Source organism: Erpetoichthys calabaricus, chromosome 2 (genome assembly GCF_900747795.2).
Source record: "Erpetoichthys calabaricus chromosome 2, fErpCal1.3, whole genome shotgun sequence".
Classification (NCBI taxonomy): Eukaryota; Metazoa; Chordata; class Cladistia; order Polypteriformes; family Polypteridae; genus Erpetoichthys; species Erpetoichthys calabaricus.
Window position 1 is genome coordinate 321342032 of NC_041395.2, and position 16982 is coordinate 321359013.

The 16982-nt window shown below is 42.0% G+C and overlaps 1 protein-coding gene across 1 annotated transcript in view; it reads right to left on the bottom strand.

The window, feature by feature from the left end:
- hk1 (hexokinase 1) overlaps positions 1 to 16982 on the bottom strand; it is a 122130-nt gene that overhangs the window by 49918 nt on the left and 55230 nt on the right. The window contains exons 4-8 of the mRNA XM_028795965.2: positions 12038 to 12157; positions 9325 to 9420; positions 9001 to 9100; positions 6303 to 6486; positions 5123 to 5278 (exon numbers count right to left, since the gene is read on the bottom strand). Coding sequence (XP_028651798.1) covers positions 5123 to 5278; positions 6303 to 6486; positions 9001 to 9100; positions 9325 to 9420; positions 12038 to 12157 — 656 coding nt within the window. The remainder of the gene's footprint in view (positions 1 to 5122; positions 5279 to 6302; positions 6487 to 9000; positions 9101 to 9324; positions 9421 to 12037; positions 12158 to 16982) is intronic.

Genomic DNA, 16982 nt, shown 5'->3' on the forward strand with positions numbered 1-16982 from the left:
AATTGTAATTGATGGTTTCATTCCTTTTTATTGTGCTATATAAATAAAATGTATTATTATAATTGTAATTGATGGTTTCATTCCTTTTTATTCCTTTTAACTGGCTGCAAAACAATGATGAGATACAAAGTGGGCCAACAGATAACCAACGTAGGGCAACCATTTTTATTCCAACCAATCTACCACTTAGCTGAAGAAGGGGCCTGAGTTGCCACGAAAGCCTCCATATTCTAATCTTTTTATTCGCAAACAATCGCAGCAAGTCCCTGATCTTCTTGCCCAACATGTGCCATTTGTATTCTTGTTATGCAACAAATCACTTTCTTTCCAAGTTTTTACTTATTTATATAATTTTAACAAATTACTGTGCTTTAACTAGAATTAATAGCTAGACGGCAAACTTATTTCAGTTCCTTTTCTACTTTCATTTATGTAGTGAGAAGTCAAGCAAAATGACCCCTTTTATTGGCTAACTAAAAAGATGACAATATGCAAGCTTTCAACTCAGGCCCCTTCGTCAGGCAAGATGTAATCATCTTGATTTCTAGCGTTAGTCACAACAAGCCATATACATAATTAAAACGGATTTTTTATAAAACCTAGCAAATCACTTCTGAATAATTCATTAACAACCATGAAGAAGGGGCCGGAGTTGCCTGGAAAGCTTGCATATTGTCATCTTTTTAGTTAGCCAATAAAAGGGGTCATTTTGCTTGACTTCTCACTACATTCATAATGGCTAACACGATACATCACCCAAGTACTACTTAGCTGTTAATGAATGTGTTTTCATTCTGCCACATCAGTTAATTCCACTTCTGATTTTCATTTTTCTGATATCACAGATCCAATTGTTTTGCAAACTTGAGTAGCTTAGCATTTGTCATATTTTGCTTTTCACGCATTTGAACTCTTTTAGGGCTCTTTTTGTCGACAGCAGGGGTTGAGGTTGGATGTTGACTGTAGTTGACATCCAGGGGCAGAGGGTAATAATCAGCTGTAGACCACGTTACGGGTAGACCCTCTTTGCTAGGAGGACTGTTAGAACCATTGACTTGACATCAAATCCCTGTGTGTGTGAGCAGCGTGGAGTAAAAAACGTCTAGAATGGCATCGACGTCGGGCAAAAGAGCAAAGTGAATGTGCAAAGCATAATACTCTGTGGGCATTGTTAATCTCTTTGCTTTTTGCATAGTATTGCTGAATCAGACTCTGACTTATTAAACTCCGATTTTGATGCAAGTGATCTGGAAATGAAAAAAGAAAGGCAAGGCAGGTAGCTGCTTCTTTTCCAGATAGTGCGTTACAGAATATAAATGGTTAGACAAACAGGAATGTAGTAAGTATGTAAGCAGTGTGACAGCCGATCTTAGAAAGCTAATGTTTAATGTTAAATACTTATAGTGTTTGCTTTGTATGCTTTTTAGAAAACTGAGTTTTTGGGGAAAATATTCAGACCTGCGAGAAAATGGAAATAAAAAATTAGCCCTGAAAGAGTTAATGAGAGGTGGGCTGCACATTGGTGGCAATGAGAACAGAGCTCATGTCTCAGGGGCTTCCTGCCTAAAGTTTGCATGTCCTCCCCATGTCCACGTGGGTTTCCTCCGGGTGCTCCAGATTCTTCCAAAGACATGCAGGTTGGGTGAACTGGCATTGCTAAGTTGGCTCTAATGTGTGTGTCTGTGTGTTTGTGTTCACCCTCTGATGGACGAGACGTGTCTTTCAAGTGTTTCTGCCTCACACCTGTTGCTTGCTGGGATAGGCTCTGGTTATCCAGGTGACCCTGCTCAAGATTAGTGGATCTGGAAAATTGATGGATGGAAAAATGAATGCATACTTAGGTGTAAATAGGTTTTCCTACCCATCTGTTAGTTGAATATGTATCTCATTGTTTAACATAACAATTAAAATAAAGGAAACACAGTATGCTCCATTAGCATTTTGTATTTGGTTACAGTGGCTGGAAAGAAAGTCCATAGCCACTGCGGCCCTCCAGGCACCGCGTTTGACCCCTGCCCTACTGTATCAGTATTAAATTAAATTAATTAAATTAAGTATTGTATCACTGTTAAATAATAATGATTATTTTTCTCAAACTGCCAGCATATCCCACATCCTGCACACCCCCTCCAAAGTCAAACCTTACAGCCCCTTTGTACCTATACATGGGTAATGCAAAACGCTTTGGATTCTTTTATTTTATAATCATAATAATAAAAATATATATCCCAACTCCTCTATAAGGAGGAAAAAGGTATCCACTCAGGAGAATTTTTCTAAATAAAGTTTAAATTAAGTTAAACCTTTTTGTTAAGAGTTTCTTTGCAGCCTTTGTCGATTTTTGCAAAGCGTTTGACTCAGTTGATCGAGCTGCCATGTGGGACGTCCTGAGGGTTTGCAGGATCCCCTCGAGGTTGCTGGATATCATGGCCGGCCTGTACACTGGTACTGTGAGTGCTGTGCAGAGTGGAAGCAGGACCTCTGCGCTTTTCCCAGTTGATTCTGGGGTTCATCAGGGGTGTGTTCTGCTCCTACTCTGTTCAATGCTTGTATGGACTGGGTGTTGGGCAAGGTCGTGGGGTCCAGCGGCTGTGGGGTGTCTGTTGGTGAAGAAAGATTCATGGATCTTGACTTTGCTAACGATGCTGTGATCTTTGCAAAGTCAATGGAGGTTCTGATCGAGGCGCTCCAGAGACTGAGTGAGGAGTCTGAGTGTCTGGGCTTGCGAATGTCCTGATAAAAACCAAAATGCCAGGCCTTTAATGACCTCTTGGGAACGGCCATCAGCAATGTGTCTGTTTGCAGAGAGAGTGTCGACCACATCAAGAGGTTTACTTACCTCGGCAGTGACATTCATGTCTCTGGTGACTCTTCCTATGAAGTCAGTAGACAGATTGAGAGAGCATGGGGGGGTCATGAGGTCACTGGAAAGGAGTGTGAGGCGCTCCCGATATCTGTGCAAAAGGACGAAATCCTATACCGTTGGTTTGACATTGTGTTGCTCATGGAGTCCTGAATGAGGCACATTACCTGCATTGTGAGGGAGCATCAGTTACGGCACCACAGCCATGTGGCGCACTTCCCCAAGGGTGATCCGGTCCATAAGATCCTCATTTTTGGGAACCCAAGTGGCTGGACCAGGCCAAGGGGTCGCCCACGTAACACCTGGCTATAGAGGGTCATTTCCGGAGGGTAGGACTGGACCGCGACCCCAACCGGGATCCCGAGCTCTTTCGACGTGTGGTGGGTGCAGCAACGTACTGTACCAGTGCATGCTCCCCAACTTGACTTGACTTGATGGGGGCAGAGAGGAGGCATCCTTTTCAAAGCAGCCATTTCTTTAGTCAGTCAGTGATTTTCTACTTAGTCCTGAACAGGATCGCAGAGGGGGGCTGGAGCCTATACAAGCCAGCATAGGGCACAAGTTAGGAATAACACCTGGACAGGGTACCAGTCCATCGCAGGGCACACACACAAACACAGAAACGGACTGATTCAGTGCCACCAGTTCACCTAACAATGCAAGTCTTTGGACTGTGGGAGGAAACCCACTTAGACACGGGGAGAACATGCAAACTCCACGCAAGGGAGGGACATGAACCCTCATCCCCTTACTGCAAACAAGCAGCACTACCACTGCACCACCATGCCACCTTCCCGTTTTTTGTTATTTTTTTCGGAATTAACAATAAAAAACATCCGCCAATAGCGTCCCTTGTTTCAATTCAAATGCGTCCCTTGTTTCAATTCAAATGGGCAAATCTACTGTGGAAGCACACGTACTGTAGACCGCAGACATCCACGAAGCAGTGAAAAATCCACGATATATATTCACATATGCTTACATTTAAAATCCGCGATGGAGTGAAGCCGCGAAACACGAAGCGCGATATAGCGAGGGATCACTGTATTTTGGACTTTTTTTTTATAATTAACAATTTATTTTTTAGTGTCATTAGTGTCATTATATTATACTAGGGGGTTCGCCCCCTGCTCAGTTTGTTTGCCAACCCCCCCGGTATGCGCTACGCGCCAGCCATTTTGTGTCTCTGCCGCTCGCATTGTTTAGAGGGGGGCTGAACGCACCCCAAGAAGGCGCCTCCTCCAAAACCTCCTCTTAAACGGTGATACAATGGGAAACAAATTTACCTCCTCTTTGCTCGATCAGCTGCCAGATTGCTGCTGCTGCCGTGTCACGTGATCTGCTTGTCGTGCGGCCCTTCAAACATTTTAAATGCCTGTACAGCAGCTGTCCTTTTGTCTCACTGCCTTGTCTCTACAACGTTCTACTTTGTCATCTACTCTTTGTCTTTTATTTCCGGCACTGGGGGTGGTTAAATCTGTTGGCACAAAGTCTCGTCTCGCGGGATGTGAGTTCTTGATATTTGTAGTTTATAATTTAAAAATGGAATAAGGATCTGAAAATCTAACAACATCACATTAAAGTTTGATAAATTCTGAAAAGAATGATACCAAACATATATACAGTATGTAGGTTTTAAAATAAGCCTGATTTAAAGCGTGACTAAAAACATGACATAAAAACGTCACATAAACTTGTTGCACTTTTAGGCTTAGGATTTTATATTTCTAGTGTACGTAGATTCTTTTAAAGCAGGCCCAGCCATGATTTTTTATGGTTGCTGTCCCAGTTGCCATCACATGATTTACATCGCATGGGATGGTGGTGCCGCGTTCCAAGCTTTATTTAAGATGGCAGTGCATAGACTTTGACTTCCTAGCTTTCAGATAAATACAAAAAAAAGACACAATTCATTTTTCTATATGTTTCTGGTTAGGGACAAAGACCTACAGTGTGTGTTTTGAACTTGTTGCAATTTTTGGCTGACATTTTGGTTTCTGGCCACTAAAGTTTTACTTTTCCAGTAACACATTTTTGGCCCATTTTTCTCACTTCTCTAATAAACCTCTTTGTGGGTAAGGGTGCTGATTCATAAAATACATGGAGTAACACGGAAAAAAAATATTATGTGATGTCTGTTGCTTACAGCTTTATGCATGGCTTTATCTGTTCAAAATGTTTTCACAGTAGAAAAGTTGAAACGTGAGGAACTTTAGCAAGAAGCAGACAAAAATGAAACCATATTGACAAGGAGCTTACTTTTCTATTGCTGAAACGTGTTTGGTATCAAATTTCCCTTTGGTGAGCAGCTCTGGTGTGATCCGTCCTTCAAAGAGAAGGCCTTCTTTGGCCATTTTGACGAGGATGAGCCTCACAAGCTCCCCCATGTACATGCCGCTGACCATCTTTTCAAACCTGCATATCAAAAAAAAGAAAAAAGTCGTTATTCATGTGTCAGACAACTGAAAACATCTAAGGTGTCCTGCCAGTAATTTGTAACATTATGTATAGCGTGTAACAAGACCACTAGGGGGCGTACCAGCCTCAGACAGACACTAGAGGCATACTTATAAAAACTCAAGTTATTCTCTTTTTCTTCGCCCTTCCCCATTCCCACAGGCACAACACAGTCCCAATAAGCACAATAGCACACTCTACTTATAATAAATCTTCTCTTCTCCTCCACTCCTCTCTGGCAAGCTTTGTCTCCCTCCTCCTGACTCTGGTGCCCAGAGGGGTGGCTGCTGGCTCCTTTTATAACCCACCCAGAAGTGCTCCAGGTGTTTGATGACCCATTTCCGGCTGCACTTCCGGGTGTGGTGGAACAGCTGCCCACACGGACTCAGGAACAACTGCAGTGCCCCCTGGTGGCACCCCTGGATCCCAACAGGGTTGTAGAGAACTCCAGAACTCCTGCGGGAATCCGAGGCACCACTGCGACCCAGGGGGGCTGCCATCTAGCGTCCTGGGGGAGGTACTGATCAGTCTATGCCTGTTCCCTCAGACCATATAAAGAAGAGGCGTCGTGGCTGGTCAAGGGCCCTGGCCATCTGCCACAAGTGAAATCTAAATCTTTCCTTGCACAATTAACCAAAGGCCTTTCTTTACATATGCAAACCTGAAATTACGGCAGACGTTTGCCATGAAGCAATGCCTGATTGAGAGACACTGGTGTGATTTTATCCCTAAGCTGATTTGCTATGAAAATAATGACTTATTAGGGTTAAGGTTATAATGACTTATGAAAAAGTTCAGAAATAATGAAATGACATATGCTATACTTTTGTACATATTTTACATGCACTGGTAAGTCAACATTCTAAAAGAAAGATTTTGACCTCTAATCACAAAATCATTGTTTAACCTTCTGAAGGCTTCAGGTCTACACCCAGGCCTCCAGCCACACATGCTGCTCATTCAATACTTGCACGGCTCTTACAGCTGCTTCCCTGGGTTGAGAGATCCTCGGTCAATTTCTCTGTCAAACTCGGTGCGGATGTCCTCCAGTGATCCATCATCGCCAAATGCACCCCACTCGGTGTTAATGCACATGCGGCCCTCGTCCCCCTCCACCAGGTCAATGTGTCGCAGCTCCTCCATGTAGCAGGCGTTAGTGCCAGTACCTTTTCAGAACACAAAAGAATTGGTTTGCAAAAAGTGGAGAAAGGATGTACCGTATATACTTGCGGATAAGTTGTCCCGCGGATAAGTCGGGGCTTGATTTTATCGTATAACTTCTGGTATTTTATAATGTCGGTCGTACAAGTCGAATGCGGAAAACTCCCGCTATTAGTCCAAGAGATTATGATATGCTAACGCCCACCTGAGAAAGTAACCAAGGAGCACACGGCCTATTTCTATGTATTGTGCCTATGTGACCACACGGTAATACCCGAACTATTCTGAAGCGATGTTTGCACTGATTTATGTTTTTTGTATCTCACACCCTCATACACCTTTATCGTAAGAGCATCCATTATCTACGATGGAGCGTTCGATCAGAAGAAAATATGAGGCTGGTTTTAAATTAAACGTCGTTGAAGTAGCGAAAGAAATTGGTAATTGCGCTGCTGCAATAAAATTAGATGCGTCTGAGAAACTGATGTGAGACTGGAGAAGGCAAGAAGATGTAAAAAAAAAAAATGTGTCGCATTTTTAAACGGGCGTATAAGTCGGGGTCTGATTTTATGATTGATTTTTCAGGTTTCAAGACACGACTTATACGCGAGTATACGAGGTGTGATCAAAAAATACGGTGATTGTTTATAAAACAAATGTTTATTGCAGCATAAGATTTACAACTACTAGTTCCCTTCAAAATACTCTCCTCCACTTCGATTGCACTTATGCCAACGCTCCTGCTATGCCAACGCTCCTGCCACTTCACGAAGCAGTTCTGGAAGTTTTCTTTCGAGAGTGTCTTCAGTTGGGCTGTCGTGGTTGTCTGGATGTCCTCAATGGATTGAAATTATTTGCCTTTCATGGTCATTTTCTATTTAAGGAACAGCCAGAAGTTACACAGTGCCAGATCCGGCAAATAAGGTGCATGCGGACACAGCGTGATGTTTTTATTCGACAGAAATTGTCATACTAGAAGGGTTGTGTGACAAGGAGCATTGTCATGATGAAGAATGAAACTGTTTCAACATTTTCCTCGGTTATTGATGTTGAAGGACGTCCTGATCTTTTCTCGTCTTCAACCGAATCAGATCCATTACGAAATCGATCAAACCACTTGTAAACAGTCTTAATTGTCGGTGCTGAGTCACCATAAACCGATTTTAATATCTGATGGGGTTCCTGAGCTTTTTGCAATTTGAAACAAAATTTCGTGTTAATGCATTGCTCGATATCCATTATTAACGACAAACTTGAAAAACACACTTGAACTCAACAAACGACTGACAGGATCAAAGAAGCTGAAACTCATCACAAACTCGGCTCTAGGATGGACCTGTCAGAACCGGCATTGAGTTGTTTGGCGTTGCTCTTGGATGGTGCTCTTCATCAACATTTACCGTACTTTTTTATACTTACTCGTATACTTGTGGATAAGTTCTCCCGGGGGTAAGTCGGGACTTGAATTTTTGGTATTTTATAATGTTGGTCGTATAAGTCGAACACAGAAAACTCTATTGGTCCAAGAGTTTATGATACGCTAACACCCACCTGAGAGAGTAACCATGGAGGGAGCACACTGCCTTTTTTTCTATGTGGGTGCAGCAATGCGCTGTATCAGCGTGTGCTCCTAACTCCTCTCTCTCTCTGTTGTGCCTACGTGTCCACACGGTATACCCAAACTGTTCCGAAGTGACGTTTGCACTGATTTATATGCTTTGTATCTCACACCCTCATACGCCTTTATCATAAGAGCATTCCTTATCTATGATGGAGCGCTCGATCAGAAGAAAATATGAAGCTGGTTTTAAATTAAACGTCATTGAAGTAGTGAAAGAAATTGGTAACCGCGCTGCTGCAACAAAATTTGATACGTCTGAGAAACTGATGTGAGATTGGAGGAGACAAGAAGATGTAAAAAAAAATGTGTCGCATTTTTGAACGGGCGTATAAGTCGGGGTCTGATTTTATGATCGATTTTTCGGGTTTCAAGACGTGAGTATATACGGTACTTGCTAATCTCTGTAGTTAACAGCATGAAGAGGCCTGTAATGGCTGGGGTCGGATTGCAAAACAAAATCATGAAAAAAAAGAGACAGGCAATATGATAGCTTGTGTCTGCTTCAGTTACAGGAGTCTGTCTGTGTCCCCAAGTTCTAATTAAGTCAGACATTTGTAGTGAAAATATATCACCACATTGGGCATTGGTCTTAAAAACTTTAAAGGTCCCTTTGAATTAACGTGTTGAGTGACTTATGAACTCTACCATATTCAGCATGGTTTTACTAAGTGAAATTCGGTTCTTTAATCCACTTCAGTTCAGTAGCAGTTACTATATGGTGAGAAAGCCACACTCTCTATTCGTTGTTGCCCTGTCTGCTGTAAAGACTGGGCTTCTTGACTACATAGTTGTCTGCATAAACCCTCGCTTTGATACATCTCAGGTTAACATACAAAACTGGGGCCCAGACTGTGATGTCAGGCCACAGTAGCTTCTCTTGACTGAGAAATCTACTCACCAATAATGATGCCAACTTCACAACGCTGATCATCAAACCCACATGTCATCATTGTTCCCACCGTGTCATTGACAACAGCCATAATATCTGCATCATAATCCTATGAGAAGAACATAACAATACTGAAGTTACGTCACTGAGCAGTTCCTACAACTCAGATGTGCTTGGGAGATCTATGGTACACTACACACAATCGCCAGATATTGCTGGAAGAAAATGTGCACTAGCAAATCTGGAGTGCATAGAGATGCCTTATTCACTGATAAGTCAACATTCTCTACAAGAAAGCCATATGTCCCAAAAAAATAAAATAAAATCGCTTACTCCTCTCTTTTTGATGGCTTTGTTTAGCAGCTTAACCACATCTGCTCCTTCCACACCACTTGCTTTGAAGCGCTTAGTCCAGGTAATTAGAATCCCCTGGGAAGGAAAGAATTAAAACAGTACAGATTAACAACAGCGGGCAATCCTGTTCATACAACTTGAGTGGCGGTGACACAATCCTCCTACTCTGAAGAGACTAACACTAGTGACTAGTGACAAAGAGCTGACATGAAACTACGAAAAAAAAAACTAAAACACAAATTACCGTATATACTCGCGGATAAGTTCTCCTGTGGATAAGTCGGGTATTGATTTTATCGTATAATTTCTGGCATTTTATAATGTCGGTTGTGTAAGTCAAATGGAGAAAACTCACGCTATTGGTCCAAGAGATTATGATATGCTAACGGCCACCTGAGAGAGTAACCACAGAGGGAGCACACTGTGGGTGTGGCAATGCGCTGTATCAGGGTGTGCTCCTAACCCCCTCTCTCTATTGTGCCAACGTGACTGCGCGGTAAAATGTTTGCACTGATTTGTGTCTTTTGTATCTCACACCCTCATACACCTTTATTGTAAGAGCATCCCTTATCTACGATGGAGCGTTCGATCAGTTGGTTTTAAACTAAAAGTCACTGAAGTGGTGAAAGAAATTGGCAACTGCGCTGCTGCAACAAAATTCGATGTGTCTGAGAAACTGGTGTGAGATTGGAGGAGGCAAGAAGATGCAAAAAAAAAAAAGTGTCACATTTTTGAACGAAAAGTCGGGGTCTGACTTTATGATCCATTTTTCGGGTTTCAAGACCCAACTTATATGTGAGTAGATACTGTAAACTGATTGATGAGCAGTTGAAAAAAAAAAATTAAGAATCGCACAGTCATCATTGCCTGCATCTCAAAAGTAAGCTTGTACTGCACAATTCTATGTTATATGCATTCACAATCATGTGAAAGAGTAAGTACAACCCATGTAATATTTTTTCTTTTTTAAAATTTTTGGACATAACAACATTTGATTGTCTGTGAAGTTCAGCCCAAGAGCAATATGCAAGATGCTGAAAGAAGTTTCTAAGAACCCCAGAGTCTCATCCCGGGAACTACAGGTAACTCTTGCCACTGCTGATTTCAAAATGCACGAGTCTACCATTAGGATGAGGCTGCAAAAATTAGATCATCAAGGGAGGTGTGCCAGAAGGAAATCTTTAGTGTCCAGAAAGAAGATCAGGTCAAGACTAAAGTTAGCCCATGAACATCTAGGCACAAACACATAAACACTATTTCCGCATTATATAAAATCTTATTAGAGTCCCTACCTTTCAAAGATCCAAGCGGACATTGGGAAGAAGATCTCTTAATCAATATATCAGAAAAGGAGTGGAAGGTAGCAAAGCAGAGAATTCACTCGAGTTCTATATGCGCAAAGCATAGAATTATTCAACTAAAAATTATGTATCGAGCTCATCTGTCTCGCTTAAAACTGTCCAAAATGTTTCCAGGGCAAGATCCAACCTGCGAACGCTGCAACCAAGCTCCTGCCTCACTGGGTCACATGTTCTGGGCCTGCACTAAACTAACATCATTTTGGACAAAAATGTTTAAGTGCCTTTCAGACAGCCTTGGGGTCACAATCCCTCCTAACCCATTAACAGCTGTGTTTGGTGTTCTTCCAGATGGACTTGAATTGGAGAAGGACAAGCAAACGGTGATTGCATTCACCACACTTTTGGCACGCAGATTTATTTTGTTAAATTGGAAGAATCCTAATTCTCCTCTTATAAGTCAGTGGGAAACCGATGTTTTATATTAGATAGATAGATAGATAGATAGATAGATAGATAGATAGATAGATAGATAGATAGACAGACAGACAGACAGACAGACAGACAGACAGACAGACAGACAGACAGACAGACAGACAGACAGATAGATAGATAGATAGATAGATAGATAGATAGATAGATACTTTATTATTTCAAATTGGAAAAATTCAAATTCTCAGTTAGAGGATCTGTACAAAATTTTTTCAAAACCTGGCAGGATTTAATCAATATTATTTTAGAATAAGAGAAATAACTATCACCGCATTTAATTCCCTTCTCCATCTCTTATTTACATAAATATTTACTTCTCCCTTTCTTTTGTTTAATGTTGCCTTATTAAAAAGCCCTAAGCAATTTTCCTTTAGCTAAGCTCTCCTTCTCAGGGGTGGGGTTTGATTTGTCTTCAATTTTGTTGGGTTATAAATTGATCTGTTTGTATGGAATGATTACAATGAAAATTAATAAAATAAAAATATAAAAAAAAAAAAATAATAAAATAAACACCACCACCTCCATCTTGAGTCAGTCTAGCCGTAGAATCACGTCTCGAAAGACTCAGATGGATGTTAAATCGCTTGTGTTGTTCTTCTGACAACAATTACCGTATATGGAAATTACAGCTAGTGCCCCAACCCTTTAAGATCTCTCATTGTCTTTTGTTACACAACATAACATTATATATAGTCAAAGCCATTCCAATAATGACACAGAACATTAAAACAAGAAATGCAGTCCATTTGGGGACTTCAGAGACAATGGGAAAAGAGTGAATATGGGGATAGGGTTTGACATAGGGTTTGACAAATGATCCTGGGTAATCACAAAGTTGTCAATCTATTAATTTAAGAAAGAAGGCACTGACATTTTGTGTGGAACGTTTTAGAAGACGTTACCTCATCCAACTTGCTCTGCCTGCAGGGGAATGAGAAGGTGAATCCAACAGGAAGCTTCTTGTCTTTAATCTTACGTTTTTCCATGAAGTCTCCAAGGCATTCAGCAACATGATCAAAAAGCTAAAAAAAGGAGCAAATGTCTGAGAAACATCATACATATACAACACATAATACATAAATCTTGTATATTAACACAACTACAATGTGATGTAAAAACATCCATCCATCCATCCATTTTCCAACCCACTGAATCCGAACACAGGGTCACGGGGGTCTGCTGGAGCCAATCCCAGCCAACACAGGGCACAAGGCAGGAACCAATCCCGGGCAGGGTGCCAACCCACCGCAGGACACACACAAACACACCCACACCAAGCACACACTAGGGCCAATTTAGAATCACCAATCCACCTCACCTGCATGTCTTTGGACTGTGGGAGGAAACTGGAGTGCCCACAGGAAACCCACGCAGACACGGGGAGAACATGCAAACTCCACGCAGGGAGGACCCGGGAAGCGAACCCGGGTCTCCTAACTGCGAGGCAGCAGTGCTACCACTGCGCCACCATGCCTCGTGATGTAAAAATATCAAACAAAAAATGATTTTATTATAAGATGTACAAAATAGATGAATAAAGAAAGTAAACAAAATACAATCAATTGTCGGCCCTACTGGGCCTGGCTACACAATAAGTTAAGCCCCTAGCCAGCCAGCTCAGCTGGAATGTTTCCTTGCTCACCTCAAAAGCACTACCTGTCACCTTTTTTTCTCTCTTTCCCAATTATTTTTCCATATTACCTTCATTTCAGTCCATCTTTACATCTGCGTGTCACCTGATTCAAGATTCAATGAGGACTAGCTGGGAGCGGCCATACATTTCAGGACTACTGAGATAATAGGAGCAAAAATATGTCAAATTAATTAAATTAAGTAGGTTTGAGAATATATGCATATTTGTGAGAATATTTCTGAATCTTTGAGAATATTTTTGAATATTTTTAGCATGTTTAGAGATGCACAGTCTCAGGGGATTCATTTGATTAAAAGTTGTGACCAAGTGATAAAAAAGAAGTACACCTGGACTCATGCAAAAAAAGGAGCAGGCAAACCAAAACCAAAGGGATAAGCAAAAGTCGTAAGTCAGAGTTCAAAAGTAAGCTGAAAAACGTGGAGCTAAAGCCTACTTGAAAAAAAACTGACTAACGTGGATTCGTTAACGATAGTAAAGGTTACAAGAGTAGTGAACTCTGCCCTATTTATAGCACAAGTGCAAAGAAAACGGTCAGCCACTGTGCCACAAACGCCTGATTGATGGAGTGTTGCTGAGTTGGTCATCCTTCTCCTTCTGAAGCTCAGTTAGAGTGACCTTTGGGTTTTCAGTCACCTCCCCAACCAAGGCCCTTTTTCGACTGGTTACTTAGTTTGGCCAAATGGCCATCTCTAGGAAAAGTCCTGATGGTTCCAAACTTCCTCCATTTCAAAATGGTTGAGGCCACCATGCTCTTGACATCAATCAAAGCTTTAGAAATGGTTTCATCCCCTCGCCCTAATCCCTAGTTCCTTGGATTTCATGGCTGGGTTTATTCCTGACCTGCATTGTGAATTTTGGACCCTGCTATACACAGGTGTGTGCCTCTTTAAACGATGTCCAATCAACCTGATTTGCCACAGGTGGACCCCAATCTAGTTTTAGACACATCTCAAGGAGAGTTAAAGCAAACAGGATGCATCTGACCACAATTTGGAATGCTACCACGAAGGGTCTGAGTATTTCTATAAATGAAAGATTTCAGTTTTTGATTTTTAATAAATTTGTAAACTGTTCTGAAAGCATGTTTTCACTTTATCATTATGGGCTATTGAGTGTAGATTGATAGGCAAGATGGCAAATGTATCCATTTTAATTTAAATTTGCAATACAGTAGACCCCCGCAAAGTTGCGTTTCAGAGTTTGCAGCCTCAGTTGTTTGCGGATTTTTCCTTAGAATCTAACTAATAAATGTTAGTGGAAACCACAAATATCCTCCGCAATTTTTTATGGCTTTTTTCGTGGCAATACTGTACTGCAGAGAGAACGCATAGCAACCATAGAGGAAAAGGCGGCTTGTGATGGTGAAAGTAGCCAATCCGAGAGTGTTATTCATTTCTCCTTACTGCTGATTGACTGCTGCTCTGTGACGCATCTCCGGCTGAGCGTTCTCGTGTTCTCTGTTCTGTTCTTCTTAAAGCCTCAAGATGCCACCGAAACACCCTGCTCCTTCTAAGGCTTCTGGCAATGAGCCTAAGCACCAGAAGAAGTTTAAGACAGAAGAAGGTTGAACTACTGGATTTGCTCCGGGAACTAAAAAGTTATGCAGCAGTAGCACGCCATTATGGCATCAACGAAAGCACCGTACGCTACATAAAGAAGAGTTGCTAAAGATGATTGAAGCATGGGATCCCTATATGGTTCAGGCTCTCAAAGTTAATAATGGCATTGATGCTGCCATTCAGACATATTAAACCCTCCTCGCCACCATGAAGAAACAATGACAGCAACTTCCCATCACAAAGTTTCTCAAACCTATGAAGAAAAGCCAGCACGAAACCCCACCAGAAGAAGACCAGTCCGAAGATACGACTCCTCCTGAAGCGCCTGAAGAAGAGGCGCCACCTGAGGAGCCGTAAATCCTCTGTATTGTACTGCAGAGCTAATTTATCATCATCATCATCAATATCATTCATTATTGGTGAGTACCCGTACATTTTACTGTATTTTTTATTAAATTAAATTATCACGTATTTATCCTACTTATAACAAAGAAAACGACAGGGCATACCAAAGTAAGCGCGCTTGCATGAATTACAGTACATATAGCGGTAACATCGGTATTTTACCTTCTAGCACTGCGGGAGACATAGCAGTACAGTACTGTACAGTATACGGGTTTACCGTTACATTCTTTTCTTTTTAGGTAATGTATTAAACTGAGTTTGAAATGAAACTGAAGTGTTTTGGGGGCATATTTAGGGTTTAAACTATAAAAATAGGCATTTTTTTAATCAAATCCAAAATTTGCGGTTTTTCAGAATTCACGGGTGCTCTAGGAACGTAACCCCCGCGAATTTCGAGGGTGTACTGTACCAAAAAGTGTGCAGAAAGTTTGAATACTACTATACGTGTAAAACACTAATAATATTACAATGAGAATGAAAGCAAATCTCCAGGTTGTGTAGTTTCATTATTGGCACTCGTCTTGGCCTAAGCCATCCATCCAACAATTCAGAAAAGAATGTCAAGGTGTAATTCTGATAGCCTTACAGGAGGCACAGAACCCAAGAAACGATAAATATAGTGTGGCAAAGGCGCTATATAGGCGTCAACCTGACAGAGACTGACAACTGAGGCACGTAAAAATGAAACAAAAAGATTTTATTGTCTTCAGCCGTGGGGCATGTCTTCCCCGTGTCCCACAGGTCCTACACAGTCCCCAAAACACACAAAAGAAAACCACCAACATACTCCTCTTCCTCCACTCCTCCCAGGCAGCTTTGTCCTCCCGACTCTGGCACCTTGACTAGTGGCTGCAGGCTCCTCTTATAGCCCACCTGGAAGTGCTTCAGGTGATAATTAAACTAATTCAGGCTGCACTTCCGGGTGTGGCTGCATTGCCGCCCAGACGGGCTCAGGAAGTCGTGCAGCTCCCCCTGGCGATGGTCACGGAGCCCAACAGGGATGAGCTCCGGTGTTCCAGAATGGTGGCCCCAAGGCAACGCAGGGGGGCTGCCACCAAGTGTTCTGGGGGGGGAAATAAGCCTCCCATGGCTGCTCCCCCAGATTCAGTGCCAAAGGGGCATCCCGGCCAGGTGTGGGGGCCCGGCGTCCACCACAATAGACAAGAGGAGAAAAAGAAACCCCCTAGAATGCTTCAGGCGCTTTTCACAGAGTTTCAGAAAGAATAGCAGGGTACTGTATATGTAACACTGGATAAAAATATTTTCTGCATTGAACACAAAAACAGATAAACAGAGGATATACAAAGCATTAAATAGAATAAAAGATAATAAGCCAGAGTAAAATACTAAATTCAATACTAGAAGAAAAGCCTAGCAAATAACCACTTTTGTGATATAACACACAAACCAATTTCCCTGAGCATCTGAACAGAGAGGTAAACTGAAAGTGGGGCAGAATGTCAGGTTAAGTTAAAAGCCTTCCTAAGCAGATGAATTTTAAGTTGTTTTTCAAAAGAATGAATCAAGTCAGCTGATCTTATTAATCTTGGGAGGTCATTCCAAAGTCTGGGCGCTATGCAGCTTGAGGCCCTGTCACCCATACAGTGCAGGTTAGCATGAGGCACAATAAGATCAGTCATCATCTGGAACGAGATATGAGGATCCACTAGGAGTATTGTAGCCACAACACCTGAAGAAGGTCATTTAAAACACAGAACTGGACCCAAACCTAAAGTGGTCAAAGGATTTCTGTCAGGATGGCCACAGCAGATTAATTACAGAACTTATTCGAGTGCTGTCCTGGGACTTTATTCAAGCATGGGAGATAAATGACTGTTACCTGCAGACCTCCCTCTCGGTGACAAAAGTAGGGAGGTGAGTGGCATTAAAGGTGACAGGCAGGGATGAATTGTGGCCAACAGCCAAACTACATGCACTTCAGAAGAGGCCATCCACTTGAAGCTAAGCCTGTTCAGGCCCAGCCAGTACTTAGGTGAGAGACCATCTAGGAAAAGCTTGGGTTGCTGCTGGAGGAGGTGTTGGTGAGGCCAGCAGGGTGCGCTTACCCTGTGGTCTGAATGTGGATCGCAGTCCCCCAGTGCAGTGATGGGGACACTGTGATGTAAAAATGGCACCATGGTGTGGATGAGATGTAAAAACTAAGGACCTGACTCTCTGTGGTCATAAAAGATCCCTGGGCATCCTTCATAAAGAGTAGGGTGTATCCCG